Source organism: Dromiciops gliroides, chromosome 3 (assembly GCF_019393635.1).
Source record: "Dromiciops gliroides isolate mDroGli1 chromosome 3, mDroGli1.pri, whole genome shotgun sequence".
Taxonomy (NCBI): domain Eukaryota; kingdom Metazoa; phylum Chordata; class Mammalia; order Microbiotheria; family Microbiotheriidae; genus Dromiciops; species Dromiciops gliroides.
The window spans coordinates 32,823,405-32,841,074 of record NC_057863.1 but is presented as its reverse complement, the minus strand read 5'-3'; the positions used below and the strand labels follow the sequence as shown (position 1 = coordinate 32,841,074).

At 41.2% G+C, this 17,670-nt stretch overlaps 1 protein-coding gene across 1 annotated transcript in view; it reads left to right on the top strand.

Moving 5' to 3' along the window:
* The window catches only part of PLD1 (phospholipase D1), a 205,819-nt gene that overhangs the window by 170,320 nt on the left and 17,829 nt on the right, over positions 1 to 17,670 (top strand). The window contains 3 exon segments of the mRNA XM_043998186.1: positions 6,280 to 6,393; positions 13,003 to 13,052; positions 13,942 to 14,076. Of these exon segments, the coding sequence (XP_043854121.1) occupies positions 6,280 to 6,393; positions 13,003 to 13,052; positions 13,942 to 14,076 (299 nt within the window).

The window sequence follows — 17,670 nt, the reverse complement described above, 5'->3', positions numbered from 1 at the left end:
TTAACCTCACTGGGCCTTGTGAAATGAAGAGGTTGTACTACTTGACCTCTCAAGTTCCTTCAAGTCCTAGATCTATGATCCAATGAACTGGGAAGGGCAAGAAAGGTTTCTTCTAAGAGGTGGTTCATGATCTGTGCTTTGAAGGAAACCAGATATGCTGTGAGGTACAGGTGAAGAGGGAGTGTGCTCCAGGCATGGGACCTAGCATCTGCAAGGGCACGGAGGTGGGAGATGGAACACAGTGACCTCTCAAGTCCCTTCCAAATCTATTAACCTGTTTTTCCTATGACCCAATGGTCCGAAATTATTTTCACAAATCTATCTACCTACATGAGAACTACCTTGTTGCATCAGAAAGCACAATGGCTCCTTGTCTTGCTGTTTAAAATTATCGTGCAAGGTTACACACACACACACACACACATACACACACACACAGACAAGACAAATGAAAAACAAACACTAACCATAATCCCTCAATTTCCTTTTATTCTTAATTTCTATTTCCTTTTATTATTTATCTTGTTCATTATTCATACTGCATCATCTCCAAAGTCACACTTTAGGCTCAGCTGAGTTGAGCAGTGGGTGGCCAGGACTTGCATGAAGGAAGTTGTTTTTGACACAACTGCCCACAGGACTTCCTGAAGTCAACTGAAAAGACTGCCAAAGGATCGGCTTCTCGGTGATAGTTATCTGCAGAACCTTGCTCCCTTCCTTTCCCTCTGCTTAAACATCGACATGCCAAGCTCCACCTTTCTCCCAGCCTTCCTGCAGTTGCAACTGTTGGATGCTTGCTTCATTGGACAAACCCAAGGAGAGGCTGCATGAATAATGAGTGGCAAAGTTCCAATCAAGTCCTTGACACGATCATAAAATTGAAGGAGCTACTAAAATTCTGAATCTTAGGAAACAGAAAACACAGGAATGGGGGTGGGGAATCTAGTGCAAAAGAATGATTTGAAATAGAAGAAAATCATGGTTGTTAGTGTTTCCCCCCCCCCACTCCAAATGACCTCTTTATTTATCTGTGTGCCCCTTGTTGCACCCCCCCCCTCCAAATGCAATCTCCTTAAGGGCAGGAACTACTTCATTTTGAACTCTGGATCTCAGGGCTGACACAGCTCTCTGTAGAGAGCAGTTGCTTCATAAATATCTGTTGAATCATCAAACAGCAGATTTCTCACTGCAATATTTATTTATATCACTGTTTGCTTTCTAGAAGTGCAGGTATTAAAGAGAACTCTCCCAAAGGCTTGCTGATGTTGGAAACTCAATTTCAAAGCAGTGCAATTCTGTGGGCATCCACTAAGCATTTACTAGATGCCTGGCACAGCACAGGGGCAGGTACTGGGAGTACAAAAGGCAAGACCTGTAACTATCCCTGCCCACAGTGAGCTTCCCTTTCACCAGTAGGATGCAATATCTATAAAGGACAGACTAAGAAGTAGTTTCAAGAAGGATAGAATGAGATATCATGCACAATGCTTTGTAAACTTTAAAGATACATAGATGTTGTGGGGAAATAGGGTAGGGGATTTGGGATAGGGGCTGGGTGTTTGGGATCCTTCGGTATTCCTGTTTAAAGAATTACACCCTCTTGCACACAAATCCAATAGAATAAGGTAATAGTTTATTTTAGGGGCTGGAGAAGGGAAACCAAGAGAGAAATCCTTGGATTTCTCTTCTCATGGGGAGAAGGCATGGCACAGAGAGTGGCTCTGAGATACCAATCTCCTCGAGCAGAAGACAGGCAGATACTTTTATAGAGGTCCGATGGTGGTCTGATGAGGTGATCGTCTGACTGTGGAAAGTTCCCTTATTGAGGGAGGACCATCCCCCACTGGTGGTGGCTGGGGCATTTGGATGAGGGGTGGCTGCGGATCTCTCAAGCCATCTCTCTGCTCCTCAGGCCACAAAGGCAGCAGCCACACATAATCTTATATCCCCAGGGGTGAGGGAGACTGGAATGAAGGGTGGTCAATCACTATCCGGTTCCATTTATCTCTTTAGGTGTGTCTGTCCTTTGGTTTAGTTTCTCAAGGAGAAGGTTCTTTAATTTACCCCAAAGAACTTCTGGGGTGCTAGGCCCTATAACATTGAGATATTGTTATTATTAAGAGGGAGAGTGCTGGGGTGGCCAGGTGGTGCAGTGGATTAAGCACCGGCCCTGGATTCAGGAGTACCTGAGTTCAAATCTGGCCTCAGACACTTGACACTTACTAGCTGTGTGACCCTGGGCAAGTCCCTTAACCCCCATTGCTCCACAAAAAAAAAGAAATTTAAATAAAATAAAAAAATTAAGAGGGAGAGTGCTAACAATGGAGGGGGCAGATCGGGAAAGACCTCTTGGAGGGGGTGGGGTCTGAATTAGACTTTGAAGAAAGCTAGGGATTCTCCCAGGTGAAGGGAGAGGAGGCATCTCTGCAAACATTGAGATGGTAGATGAAATGCAGCATGTGATGAACAGTTTACTCACCAGTTTAATTTGAAAGCAGAGTCCATCAATGGTACAGAAGTCGTTAAAGTCTATGGGAACTAAATTGTGAAGGGTTTTACAGGTCTTTTGAGCCTGGAAGAGGATTCACTGTTTTATCTAAGGGAACCACTGGCAGTTTTCTAACCCAGAGAGCAACATGGGCAGATTTGAATCTGAGCAATATCAGTCTGGCAGCTGAATGGAAGATGCGTTGGACAGGAAAGGATCCGGAAGCTTTCCCTACAGAGACTAGGAATTTATACTCTCTCATTGGAGACCCTCATGCAGTATAAAGTCTTAAGGTTTATAAAATTCGGCTTACCTGCTGCAAGCGTGAAGGAACTGGACATGGATCTTAGAAAGAGTCTAGCACCCAGCAGAATGTAAGCTTCTTGAAGACAGGGCCATTTTCATTTTTGCCTTTGCCTCTTTAGTACTTGATACAATGTGTGGAGCATTTTGTTGGTGGGTTTTCTTTTTTTGGACCTATGATTTTTTTTAATTTTAATTAATTTTTTCAATTTAACAAACATTTATTTTCTCTCCCTCTTACCTCCCCTCATTGAACAAAAAGAAAACTCCTCCTTCTTCTTCTTCTTCTTCTTCTTCTTCTTCTTCTTCTTCTTCTTCTTCTTCTTCTTCTTCTTCTCTCTCTCTCTCTCTCTCTCTCTCTCTCTCTCTCTCTCACACACACACACACACACACACACACACACACACACACACACACACATACACATGCAAGAAAATTCCCATATCAGTCATGTCCATAAACATGTCTCACTCTGCATCTTTAAGGAACTATGATTTCATTGTAGACTTCCCTGGTATGAAACTACTCTCCATTCATATAGAGGGTAATTCATCTCTCAGAGCATTGCCTGGGCCATTGAAGTTACGTGAGTCACCCAGGGTCATACCACTAACGTCAGAATCTGGGCTTGAACCCAAGTTTCCTTCATTTCAGGGGCAGCGGCCCTCTCTATCCACTCCACAATGGTGGGCACTTTCATTTGAATCTGGTAGTGCTCTTCATTCCACTTAATAGTTAATCATGTCAGAAAATCTGGCCATTCTTGAGATTAACCTTGGAAAATATGTTAAGCAATCCTTCTGCTCTCCTTTCATCGTATTTCCCCATTCTTCTGTTTATCATTTAGGGACATGAGTCATTTTTTCTGTAGTTCCTAGGCAGAAAATTTTGTAATTCTTTGAATGATGCTTTTCAGCCCAAACTGTGCTTGCCATCTAGTGGTTAGCGCTGGGCATGACAAGACCCAGCTTAAAGCCCTCCTCCATAAAGCTACCCTCCCAGCCTTGTAGAGAAATGCAAGCGGCCTGTGGCTCCACCTGATAATAACCTTGAGCAAGCTATGGAAATATAAGCTTGAACAGTCACCTGAAAGGAGTTGACTTGCCTGGGAGGGGTCACATGGGTACCTCCAGTAAAATGAGCAAAGGAACCATCAATAATATGTCTGCCTTTTCGTGACCCCTTTTGGGGTTTTCTTGGCAAAGACACTGAAGTAGTTTGCCATTTCCTCCTTCAGCTCATTTTACAGATGAGGAAACTGAGGCAAACAAAATTAAGCGATTTGCCCAGGGTCACACAGCTAGTAAGTGTCTGAGGTTGGATTTGAACTCAGGTCTTCCTTACTCTATCCACTGCACCACTGAGTAAATTCAAGACCACTTGGGGGGAGTTTGAATGTTAGCTTAGAGTCAATAGGAAACCACTGGAGTTGGGAAGTGGATTATTCAGACCTGTGCTTTAAAAGGCAAAGATATTTTATGTTAAAATATTTCCTCTGTGGAAAATGAAGTTTTTAAACATGACATGGTCATAGTTTAGCAGTGATGATTTAACATTTTACTGAAGTCTCAGATATTCTGAAAAGCAGAACCCCTTTCAGTTTCATTACTCAAGTTCCCTCTGAGGCCACATATGAGCTTGAGATTGTAAGACCTCTCCTGATTGGGTTGCCTTGGAAGGTATTGAGTTCCCCATCACCAGAGATCTTTGAGAAGATCAGGAATGTTGTCAGATATAGGTAGGGTTAAAATTTGTGCCATCTAATACCAGAAGAGGTCTCAGAGGCCACTGGGGTCAATTCCCTAGGATGATAGAACTAGTAACAGTCTGGGGCAAATTTGAACCCAGGTCTTCTTGATTTCAAGTCCTGTGCCCTATCCAAGATGGCATCTAAGGTCCCTTTGTACTTGCAGATTCTGTGATTCTGTGACCATGTTACAGGGGGAACAGCATTTATAAGGAGGGCTCTCTAGAATTTTCCTAATAAGTCTCAGGTGGTTCTCAAGTGGAATTTGCTTTGGATCAAATTTTGCCCCCTAAAGTTTCACATTATTAGTGCTTATATATAAGGATCCCTTGTTTGCTGCCAAATTCAGTTGTATTTTTGCTTTCTTTTTTGCCTTAATAAATGTTTATTATTATTGTTAGATATATGTGAGTTTTTTATAAATATAAATTTTGCTAGTCTCATTTGTGGTATGGACAGATATCTGGAATCCTCCCCACTGTGATTTCTGCTTTGAAGGAAGCCTGATAAGGGCTGTGGCTAGGTATTTGTTCCTTTACTCACTTATCTTGAAGAAGGGTGTTGGGTTAGAATCATATCTACCAGCCGCACCTTAAATATTATTGGTTTGGGAGGGGCAGCTAGGTGATGCAGTCAATAAAGCACCAGCCCTGGATTCAGGAGGACCTGAATGCAAATGTGACCTCAAACACTTGACACTTACTAGCTATGTGACCCTGGGCAAGTCACTTAACCCTCATTGCCCCCCACCCCATGCAAAAAATATTATTGGTTTGGGGGGGTATTAATATTTGGGGGCTCAAGATCAATGTTACTTTTCCCAATTACTATCAAGGGGAGGAGAATGTTTAATTTATTTAGTTTCCTCCTACCAAATGCTAATTACAGAAAAAAACATGAGTAGCTATTAAACCTTTTAAAGCAAAGTAAGCAATAAAGAGAAACTGGAGAAGCTATACAGATCAGGGTAGATGATAGAATGCATAAGAGTAAACCCGTTTTTTGACTGGGGAGCAAGATAAAAATCACCTCAACTCAACCACAGAGATCTCACTGGAGTGAAATTACTCTTGGTCTCTAGTGTTGTAAGCCTTGGAAATCAAGGGATATGTTGAGGGGATAGAAGTAGCTTCCTTTACGTATCTTCAACTTTAACATCTCCAAAAACGTCTTCCAAGAGTTTACAGCTGCCATTCAAACAAATCACTCTGAGTCCTCTACCATCTGAAAACGGTCTATCTCCTTCATGAGAGAAGTAGCGTTGTGGCTCAAAGTTCTCTCAACTAACGGGGGCTACATTCCCCATCAGGAGGATGAAAAATGTCCTTTAGCATGACCTGAGTGAGTAGATGTGATCATATATATATATATATATGTTTGCTCATATAATACATAATAATCATGTACATATATATGTATAAACATACATATATGTATATATAGCTATATAGCTATAGAGATATGTATAGATAATTTTATATCAAGAGAGAGGGGGAGAGAGGGGGAGAAAGAGAGGAGAGAAGAAAGCAGGGAGAGAGGAGAAAAAGAAAAGAGACAGTTATGAACATGTATCTTGCTTCCAGCTCTAAATACTCTGGTACCCTAATATACTGAAATATGATAAAATTGCTTTGACGGGCTCTTCTCGTGCTCTCTGAAAACCATATGACTTGCCTGAATGTTATTTCAGATGAATGCTTACTATACAGTTGGGTCTCTTTTTGCATTTGGCTTCTGCAGAGAGAACCAGAGGTACCGTGTGTACGTGGTGACCCCGCTCTTGCCTGGATTCGAAGGAGACATTTCAACAGGCGGTGGAAATGCGCTCCAGGCCATCATGCATTTCAATTACAGGTAGTCAAGTTCAAAAGAGCATTTGGTGTTTTGATCTTTTAACCAATGGGGTGTGTGTGTGTGTGTGTGTGTGTGTGTGTGTGTGTGTGTGTGTGTGTGTGTGTGTGTGTGTGTGCTGATAGAACAGACATGGTTGTCTCTCTGCAGGAATTCAGCCAACTTTTATTTTAAAATAAATACATAAATAGCATTCATACAATGATTTAAGGTATGCCAAACACTTTATAAACATCTTATTTGAGCACCGGCCCTGGATTCAGGAGGACCTGAGTTCAAATCCAGCCTCAGAAAGTTAACACGTACTAGTTGTGTGACCCTGGGCAAGTCACTTAACCCCAATTGATTCACAAAAAAACAAAAAAACCCCAACACCAAAAAAACAAACAAAAAACCCCATCTTATTTGATCCTCACAACAACACTGAGAAGTGAGTGCTACTATAATTCCCATTTCACAGCTGAGGAAACTGAGGCAAAAGAAAGCTAAGTGATTTGACCAGGACTATACAGCTAGTCTGAGGCTAGATTTGAGTTCACATCTTCCTGACTCCCAGCCCAGCCTTCTAGCTACTCTGCCAGCTAGCTGCCTCTCCACTTAATATTTTCTCCTGGTTAGCATTTTTCTATCATTTTTCTTGGATATCTTATCATTGTGGACAAAATCCAAATTGTGCCAATTACTGGAGCTCTCTCTGGATGCTCAAAAGCTCAGTCAGTGGAACATCTGTATTTCACATCTGTATTTCTCTGCCAGTGTTCTCATAGGTCCCATCAAGATGGAAGATTTTCAAATGCAGGGCTAGGGAAAGGTCCATATGCCTCTAAGGCCCAGACCTGCTCAAGTTCAATCAGTTTCATCTCCATGTTGACTTCCCTGTGATCAACCTTTTCACCATGATGAGTTAAAAACCATCTCCTAGCCAGAGACATCTTACAACTTGTGTCTGTGGAAAGGACCAAATCACAGAAACTCTCATCACCAGGGCCAGTGACAAGAACTATAGAAGGCTGGTCCCGACTGACCCTGGATGTGTGTGGCTAGTCCTGAGCATAGCTAGTATAGAAGAGCCACAAAGATGGCCGCCATCAGATGTAATTCCTTTTGATGCCTTTTCATGTGCGAGTTAGTGAGTTTTCTGTCATCTTAGGCTAAGGATCGAAGTTTTGAGGACAGCCTTTGAAGCTTTGAGGATAGCAAAGCAATGTTTTCTTTAAAGATATATATCATCAAGGCAGCTAGGTGGAGCAATGGATAAAACACCAGTCCTGGATTCAGGAGCACCTGAGTTCAAATGTGGCCTCAGACACTTGATACTTACTAGCTGTGTGATCCTGGGCAAGTCACTTAACCCTCATTGCCATGCGCCCCTCCCAAAAGATATATATCATCAGCTAATATGTGGGCATGGTTATAGAGACCAGTAAAAGCCCTCTATCTCACCAGTGAGCCTAGGCATGACCCCATGTATGGGTGGTGTATGATCCACCAATGGGAAGGTGGGAATATGGATCACATCCCATCTTCCCTTGATACTCAGTCACAGAGCTTGTCTCCAGCACATCCATGCCACGCCCTTTGCCCCTTATCTTCCCAGCACTTCTTTACTCTTGCCCCTCCCAGGCTGTGCAAACTCCCAAACTCTACCTCTATACTCAGGTGATTACAATTTAACTGCATCTCAGCTGTTCACACCTGCAGCTACACAGGCATCATTGAAAAAAATTCCCTTCCCAGTGGACCCAGCTGTCTTTTATCTAGTCCTTGCTGGTTTCTAGATTCAGCTCTGGGGAAGCCAGACTTCTCAATAAATGAAGTAGTTGACCCAGTTCTCACACTCAATAGTCACTGCCCTCACCTGAGTGTCCTGACAGATGCTGATAATTATAGAACTAATTACAATTAGAGCACAAAATTCTATGTGGTTTCCTCAGAAAGGGGGGATTTAAAAAAACAAACAAACCAACCTAATTTATAGGACTTCCAGGGGCGGAGCCAAGATGGCAGAAGAAAGACATTTAACGCACAGAGCTCCTGACACAATTACCCCCAAACCAGAAAAAATTCCCTTCCCTCTCCCCTAGTATATGCCACGCCCCAGTCTTCATGGTCAAAGCAGGGACTTTGCCTGGCTCTAGTTTCCAGTGAGTATGAGCTCCCCACCCCCACATCTTCAGGTTTTTTTTATGGGATAGAGTCAAGATGAACACCAGGTAGGGAAAGGTTGCAGTCTGAATTACTGAGTTCATTATATTACCTTTCCCCCCCAAATCCACCCCGCTTATCTACTTCTGAATTTCCTTAATAACTCTCATGGGTATTATTATCCCAGTCACTCTAATTCACAACCTCACTTTCATCTTGTTCTCTTCATTCTCACTCATCCCACATATTCAATTGGTTCCTAAACCTTTTTCGTCAACATCTCTCACCAAGGTCCCCGCTTTTCTCCTCACAGTAGTATTATAGACCCTTGTCACATATTGCAATAATCTTCTCTGCCTCAGTTTTCTCTTCTCTCCAGTCTACTCAATTATAATTTTTTTAAAGTTCAAGACTGATCACATTTACTAAGTAGATTACTCAATAAATTCTAGTGGCTCACTACTTATGCAAAGGTCAAATATTACTACATCTTAATCTGATCTTTTTTAATGCCTATTTTCTGTATTATAATGGAGATAAGTCAATATACACATATTGGGAATATGTGCTCTTTTTTTTTTTTTTTTTTTTTTTTTTACTGATGAGGTACAAGATCTAAAAAAGTTTGGTGATTCCTCTGCCATAGTGACTAATGATGCCCTTTGCTGGAGATATTGGTTCATCCATGGAGTCAGCTATGTATTGAAATTTCATCAAATCCTTTACCATCTCACCTCCTTTAATATGTTCAAGAGGAGGGATGAGTTGAGGAAGTTCACCTCCCTCCCTTCTTTGCAGAGGTGTGGAACCGTGGATATGAACTGTTGCACACGATGTTAGACACAATTGTTATGTTGATTCATTTTGCTGGATGGCTTTCCCAACCACCTCTGCCTCTTTAAAAATCTTTGCTGCAAAGGATGAGGTGTATGGGGTGTGTCCATCTGTCACCTAACTCTCATCTGTGACTCTAAGAAGCTCTAGCATGTATAGTAGCCACATCCTCATAAACCCCATCTCAGCAGACAGGCTAAGCCAGGTTGAGGGTAATGGACTGGCCTCAAATCTGTCAGTGAGGGGCAGCTAGATGGTGCAGTGGATAGAGCACTGGCCCTGGAGTCAGGAGGCCCTGAGTTCAGATCCGGCCTCAGACACTTAACACTTACTAGCTGTGTGACCCTGGGCAAGTCACTTAACCCCAATTGCCTCACTTAAAAAAACAAACAAAAACAAACAAACAAACAACAACAACAAACAAACCCGTCAGTGAGTCAGGGGGATGTCTACCTCAAGCATGTGCAGACTTCACCTGGCAGACTGGGTGGATGAGAACAACTTGTTCCAGTGGCCATGAAAGCAGCTAAAGTAGCTGCTGTGGAGCCCTTAGGGCTTGGTCAGCCACCAAAGACACCAAAGTCATCCTGACTTTTGTCCTGCCACTGAACTTGGATGACTGTGAAAAAGTGAGGCTTATGACTTTGTGCAGCTCTGCCTCACTTGCATCCAATTCGTGTGATACCAATGGTCCCTTCCAAAAATGAAGAACAAGTGGAGGAATATTTGGAAATGAAGATTATATAAAAACCTAGAGGGGCAGCTAGGGAGTGCAGTGGATAGAGCACTGGTCCTGGATGTAGGAGGATCTGAGTTCAAATCCAGCCTCAGACATGTGACACTTACTAGCTGTGTGACCCTGGGCAAGTCACTTAACCCTCATTGCCCTGCCCAAAAAAACCCAAAAAACAAAAACAAACAAACAAACAAAAGCCTAATGGTAGAAAAAATTAAGAATGTTTAAACTATTGGGGAGGATGAATACTCATAGCAGATTATATTCTGGAAGCCACAATGGTTTTTCCGTTTTTTCTCCAAGAGTACCTATAAGAGTAAGAAGGGGGAAAGATTTGATCTTTATAGAATATCCTGAAGGGGGAGAAATGGACACACTAGTTATGCGGCCCTGGACAAATTACTTAACCTCTTAGTGCCCTAAATGACTCTCTGAGCCTCCTACTTTTCCAGTCTTAACACCTTGTTTCCCAATACATAGTCTTGGATCCAGTGGCACCGGCCTCCTGGCTGTTCCACAAACAAGATGTTCTTTCTCTCTGCTCCAGGCACATTCTCTGGCTGTCCTCCATATCTGAAATACTTGACCTATTCTGGTCCAACTCCTGATCCCCTGACTTCCTTCAAGTCTCAACTAAAATCCTGTCTGCTCCAAGAAGCCTCTCCCAATATCTCTTCCAGTTCCTTCCCTCTTAATTCTTTCCTCTGTATCTTTCATATGTAAGTCTCCCCTATTAGACTATAAGCTCCTTTGAGAATTAGAACTGGCTTTTGCCCCCATTGATACTCACAACACTTAATGCAGAAGCTGGAACATAACAGACTTTTATAAATGTTTATCATTTAATTGATTGACTCTGCATTGGGGGGAAGAACTTTTGACACCAGCAATCCCACATGCTAATAAAATCACAAGTTTGGCCCAAAAAGAAGCAAAAAGGAAGGAATGCCCTTTGGGGCACTTGAAAAGCACATGATAGTGGAAATCAGATTTCCAGATGCAGTAATGGCAATGGAAATCTGAAACTTTGAACTCTCCTAGTGAGGTATCCATAAACTAGCCTAAGGCAGGTACTGAACAGTGGTAAAAGCAGGTGAGCATTTTCTTGTCATTTCCCAAGAATTTCTGAAATTTTCTTATTTCTAAGCTTTGATCTCAGGAGAAAATTATTCAGCCCTCAGGCTTAACCTGGCAGCTAAGTGACCTGGTGGCAATTTCCCATTTCTATGCCTCTCTCTCACTGCCCACTCAGAGCCTGATCACTCAAACAGGTGTTTTATATTGCTTCCTTGTCAGAACTCGCTTTAGTTTCTTCCATTGCAAATCGAGTGACATTTTTGAGGTTGATTCATTCCTTGAGGATTCTTTTTTTTTGTGGGGCAATGGGGGTTAAGTGACTTGCCCAGAGTTACACAGCTAGTAAATGTCAAGTGTCTGAGGCTGGATTTGAACTCAGGTACTCCTGAATCCAGGGCCAGCACTTTAACCACTGCGCCATCTAGCTGCCCCCCTTGAGGATTCTTGATGCTTTCTACTTTGCACCTGCTGAAGTGTTGGGAAAAGATGTCCTGTTTTCCTTGAGGATGGATTCTACTTAGCTACAGTCAATAAGGGACTCCCCCAAATTTCCCTTCGTCTTCATTATTAATTTTATGGTTTCCATTTAGTAGCAGTATCAGAAATGCCCATTTCAGGAGTCTTTTCTTATGACAAAAGCATTACCATCACATAAAGTTGGGTTGTCCATACTTTATTTTACCATCCTCAGATATTTGGGGGAAGACTATAAATCTCAATTATTTTCTATGGATTTTTTAAAAATTGGGTTTCTATCCAATTGAAATGACAGGATTAGTGTTTAATAAAGAACCCAAACCAGATCCTTTTATGTGCGAAAATGTCTTTATGTATATACTTCATTGTTCAAAATGATATCAACATAGTCTAGTCATGACTATATTTTTAAGTGTTTTAATTGTATTTATAGAGCAAGCAGATGGAGCATGGGATCCTCACTTTGGCCAGTGCAGTTAATTCATGATTTTTCCCCCAATGGAATAATTAAAGTTGAACATTGGAATTAGAACTAACTTGGTATTCTACTGATCTAAATAAAAATAGAACATGGTTCCAAATGCATTGCTGATATCTGTGCACCCTCTAAGGTTTTTCATGTACTCTCTTGTCCATAGGTGCCTAAGATTTCTTCTTCAGTCTCTGTCCCTTTTAAACTCTCCCTCTCCTGCCCTCCACTCTTTCCATAATATGGAATGAAGATAAATACACATAGAAACAGCTTGGCCTTGGAAAGTTCTATCACTGTCTTCTATGATGCAGAAGAGTAGAGAGCATATTCATTGGGGATGGAGACTAGGCAACCCAATTGGACAATGTCTTGGTAAACAAAACGAGTCAATGGGCAAAATGTTTTTAAACCTTCCAGCCAGTTTTGTTTGCATTAAATGGGCATAACCTAAAACATTCTTTCTAAATCATTGACTCTCCATGTTCATCTAGACAACTAGTTTCCTATGAAGCAATATTTTTCTCTTGATTGAGGAAGTCTAAATATCTCGAATTTCATCTAAATTTCCAGGAGGAGAAGGTCCATTTGTAATTCTCTTGAAATTTCTCAAACATCAGCTTTGTAGCTTTCCCATGTACTCGCTCCACAGAAACAACATTTATCATGGGTGATGTCATTCAAGTATTTGAACATTTTAATTGAATGATTCACAAGTGAAACTTGTTATCTTTAAAGCACCAAAATGTTTTTAACAGGCTCCTGTTAGTTTTTCATGTGACAAAGAATTCGTTTCTACCATCACCACCAAAATGACATTGAGTGACTTCAAAGTGCTGATAATTAATTGTTCTTGTACCTTAAATATTTCCAGAACCATGTGCAGGGGAGAAAATTCCATCATTGGACAATTAAAAGCTGAGAGTAAGTGATTTGTTTCTTATTCACCTTTGATTATTTTCAGTTACAAGAGGAGAGCAGTGATAGCCTCATAGCAGATGTTATCCTAAGTTGGGAGGTAGAAGAGACCCTTCAAGAGCATCTGACCCAATTTCCTTTATTTCTGTAGTTGAGGAAACTGAGCCCCAGAGCGATAAATTTATACGGCAATGATTAAACAGCGAGCAAGTGTCAGATCCAGTAGGTCCTCTGATTCCAAATGAACACAGTCCTCTGCACACTGCATCCTGCTGCTAGGAAACTCATGGTCGCCAATATGGGGAAAGGTGGGAGGGTGGAAATGAGAAGGACCAGCAAGAACTTCATCAAGAGCAGTCATGTTGACACTGTTATCTATTTATGGATAACTGTCCTTGAATCAGTTAAACTAGATCCCATCAGTGCAAATTGTGAATCCCCTGAAGGGGTGGAATATATTTGAATTCTCACTATTCAAAGTCGTAACCATGTAAAATATGTTCATTGGTTCTAACCTAATGGAAATACACAGTGCAAATTTAAATTATGTGACCACTTCAAGGAATTTATTATTCACACAAATTGGGATACTAGCTAAGATTTATTAAGTGCTTACTGTATGCCAAGTGCTATGTTAAGCACTTTACAAATATTATCTCATTTGATCTTCATAACAACCCTGCAAGGTGGGTGTGGTTATTATCCCCACTTTACAGTTGAGGAAACCGAGGGCAACAGAGTCAAAGACAGTCAGGGTTGGGTTATAATCTATCATCAACATTATTGGTTGAGTTCAGAGGGAGAGGGTTATGCCTGTACATTACTTTTGAATAAATTAAACTGATACACCTGTTGTATCAATAAGCATTTTCCCAATATGGTCTTTCTTCTATAGTTGGCAATCAATGGATAAATTATATATCATTCTGCGGACTTCGAACACATGCAGAACTGGAAGGAAACCTTGTCACAGAACTCATCTATGTCCATAGCAAGTTGCTCATAGCTGATGATAATACTGTCATTATTGGTGAGTTAAATAATATCTGGGTTATTTCTTTTAGGGTTTTCTGGAATTGTGATTAGTCCACAGGAAGGCACCATATTTGTGTGGTAACTCCCTCCACTCAAGCAGTTCACAACCTAAGGCTACCTTAGTCGATAATTCCTGTGGATGCTTGCAATTTGTTTGAATTTGGAAATATCTCTTCTGCCTACCCTTTAGTTTTCTCATTTTACAAAATGCGGGGAATAGAGGAAAGGAGAACTAAGGTCCTATGCATCTCTAAGTCTCAGGATGATTTGATGTCTTTAGTTTTACATAAGTAAACTAAAGTGTAGGGAGGGGGTGCTTCTTTTCATGTATTGGTTAAACTAGATGGCCTCTGATGTCTTTCCAACTTTCAAATTCAGTGACTGTCTGAAAATTCCAAGTACAAGGAGTTGGCTAGGTTCTAGGAGGTATTAAAGAAGCATATAATATCATAAGCAAAAAAATAATAATGATTTACACAGATCAGTGCCAAATTAGCGATCCTAGAAACAGTCACATACTATTTAAAACTGAGAAGTATTCGTTTGCCACTTTGTTCTATCTTCTGGAATTAACCAAATATAGCCTTAGTGTTGTGAAGCAGACCTGTCTAATTCGTAGTGTAGGATGACCTCAGGGGTCCTGTATGAATGATTTTGGATGATCTCAGACCTAAGGTCTTCAGATTTTCCCCAATAAGGAGAATTGTAATGATGGGCTAGTCCAGTGGGGGAAATGATGAGATCCTGACAGTGTTTATCATTGGCTGCTGTTGGGATCTGCCATTCACTTACCCCATCCTACATGATACCAACTTGATATAAGCTGCCCCATACTTTTATCTGCAGAGAAATCTCTATTTTCCCAACTGAATTTTTGTTATATTTGCTATATTCTAGTAATACTTAAGAATTGTTTATGAAAGTATAGGAAAGAAGGATCAGCTATCACCAATCTTTCAAATTTTGTTTTGTTCCGTCTAGATCCCCTTGTGGCCACAGTATATCCTCTCACTAAATTCCAACCATTTGTTTTAAGTTATGCTTGGGCTTCTTAGCTAGATTTGAGAGACACAAAGCGACTAAATGTTCAAAGATAGTCCGGGCACCGTGATAAGCACTTTGCACTTAAGATCCTCACAATAACCCCATTTCACAGAGGAGGAAACAAGGCTAAGTCATTGCCCAGGGTCACACATCTAGTAAGTGTCTGAGGCTGAATTTGAACTCAGGTCTTCCTGCCTCCAAGCCCAATTCTCTGCTGTGCCTAGCTGATAGGGTGGGATAATTATCCTGACATATACATACTACGTTACTCCTCTCTAAACAATATGTATCCCCTCATGATAAGCTCCATGAGGGCAAGGTCTGTTACATTTTTGTGTTTGTATGCCCAACCTAGCACTATGCCTGGCACATAGTAGGTGTTTATCAGTTGTTTTTCAAATGCAGGAATAGAGCTCCTGAGACTTCATGCAACCTACTCTCTGGCCCTACAAGAAACTTCTTTCTCACTTCCCTTCAAGGACACTTTTTGCTAACTAGTCAAAAGCCTGAGCCCCGGGTTTATTTTTAGATTAAACTTGGCAGTGATAGCAGGGAGGGCAAAACAGTTACTGCTGGCAAAACTGAAATTAAAAAAAAAAAATTGGCCAAGAGAAAAGTCTCTAATTCCATTCAGCTCTACCTAGGTCCTAAAATGACAATTCTGGATGTTTGTCATTTAAAGGTCATTTTGTCTCTTGGTTTGCTTGGTTTTTCATAATATCCAAATGCAAAATAGAAGCAGAATTAAAAGAGATAAGAGGAGGAGCATTTGAAAAACTTGGTCTCTGAACCCCCAAAGGCCAAATTGCATTTGCATGAGTCAGAATTGATAAGTTTTACAAAACAACTCTTCATTCATCACAGGGAAAATGTGGTTCTCCGGAGTCTCAACAGACCATTATTTATGGTCCTTAAAGGTTTGGCTTCTTTTTTTTTTTTTTTTGCTTTCCTCCTTAAGAACAGCATGACTCATAGAAATGATTTCCCTTCTCAGAAAAAAAAAAAAAACCACGCACAAAAAAAACCACCCAAAACCAAACGTGGAGGTGTTTTGTTCTTTTTCATCTTAATAGAAGGCCTGGCTCTGAGTTAAGTGGACACACTTCTGGGGAGCTACGTTAGTCCCTTGGTCTCCTTTGGAAGGAAGGAACACAAAGCACCATTTTCAGATGCCCTCTTTCCCACAGCTACAGATAAGTCAGATTTTGACAGGGAATGAAGAGGCATCTTCAAAAGTTTTTCCAGGCTATGGGGAAGTATTTAAGGACCTTATCTGAAAGAAGTCAAGGACGCCTGTAGCTAAATTCTCCAGCATGGCGGCAGGAGGCAAGATGGATTTGGAGCAGCTCCCAAATGAAGTCAGAAGATTGGAAGGGGACCCCCAAATCATTCCTTGTCCTTTCTCACGATGAAGGTGCCCGGGAGCACAGGATAGAGTCTGGGGCTAGAATGGAACTCAGGGATTGTTCAAGTCCAAGGCTACCATTTCTTTAATTTCTTGTTATTTTTTGTTTTGACTCAACATCTGTTCTCCACGGGGCAGTGAAGTGGCACAGTGGATAAAACGCCGGCCCTGGATTCAGGAGGACCTGAGTTCAAATATGACCTCAGGCACTTGACACTTACTAGCTGTGTGATCCTGGGCAAGTCATTTAACCCTCATTGCCCCGAAAACACACACACACACACACACACTTTTAAAAAAATCTATTCTCCAACCAAAACTCCATCTGTAAATTTCCTAGAAAAAGTCAATTTACTGCTTTTTAACATGAAGGAGGAGAGAGAGGTTTTCTTTAACTTTTCTAGTATGGTATCAACATGGTGCATTGTTATTGTTTGGTCATTTTCGGTCGTTTCCAACTCCATGACCACACTTGGGGTTTTCTTGGCAAAGATATTGGATTGGTTTGCCATTTCCTTATTGCCTTTCACTTTGCTGTTGCCATCATTATAACTACTGGGGGTTTTTTTAGCCCTATTTCTTTACTCTTTGTTACTTATGCCTTCCCATTTTTCTTTTTTCTTTTTCTTTCTTTTTTTTTTTTTTTTGCAGGGCAATGAGGGTTAAGTGACTTGCCCAGGGTCACACAGCTAGTAAGTGCCAAGTGTCTGAGGCCAAATTTGAACTCAGGTCCTCCTGAATCTAGGGCCCGTGCTTTATTGCCTGCTCCACCTAGCTGCCTCCTGCCTTCCCATTTTTCTATGGATTCTTCATACTTGTCATTCCTCATCTGCAAAATGGGAATAATAATAATAACTTTAATAATATCACCTACTTTCCAGGGTTGTTGTGGGGATCAAATGATTCTAGAGTTTTGCAAACCTGGTATTCAGACTTTTCAGTTGTGACCAAGTCTTTGTGAGAAAACCTCTTTTGGGGGGCTTTCTTGGCAAAGATACTGGAGCAGTTTTGCCATTTCCTTCTCCACTTCATTTTACAGATGAGAAAACTGAGGCAAACAGGGTAAAGTGACTTGCCCAAGCTCACACAGCTAGTAAGTGTCTAAAGCCAGATTTGAATTCAGGAAGATGAATCTTCCGG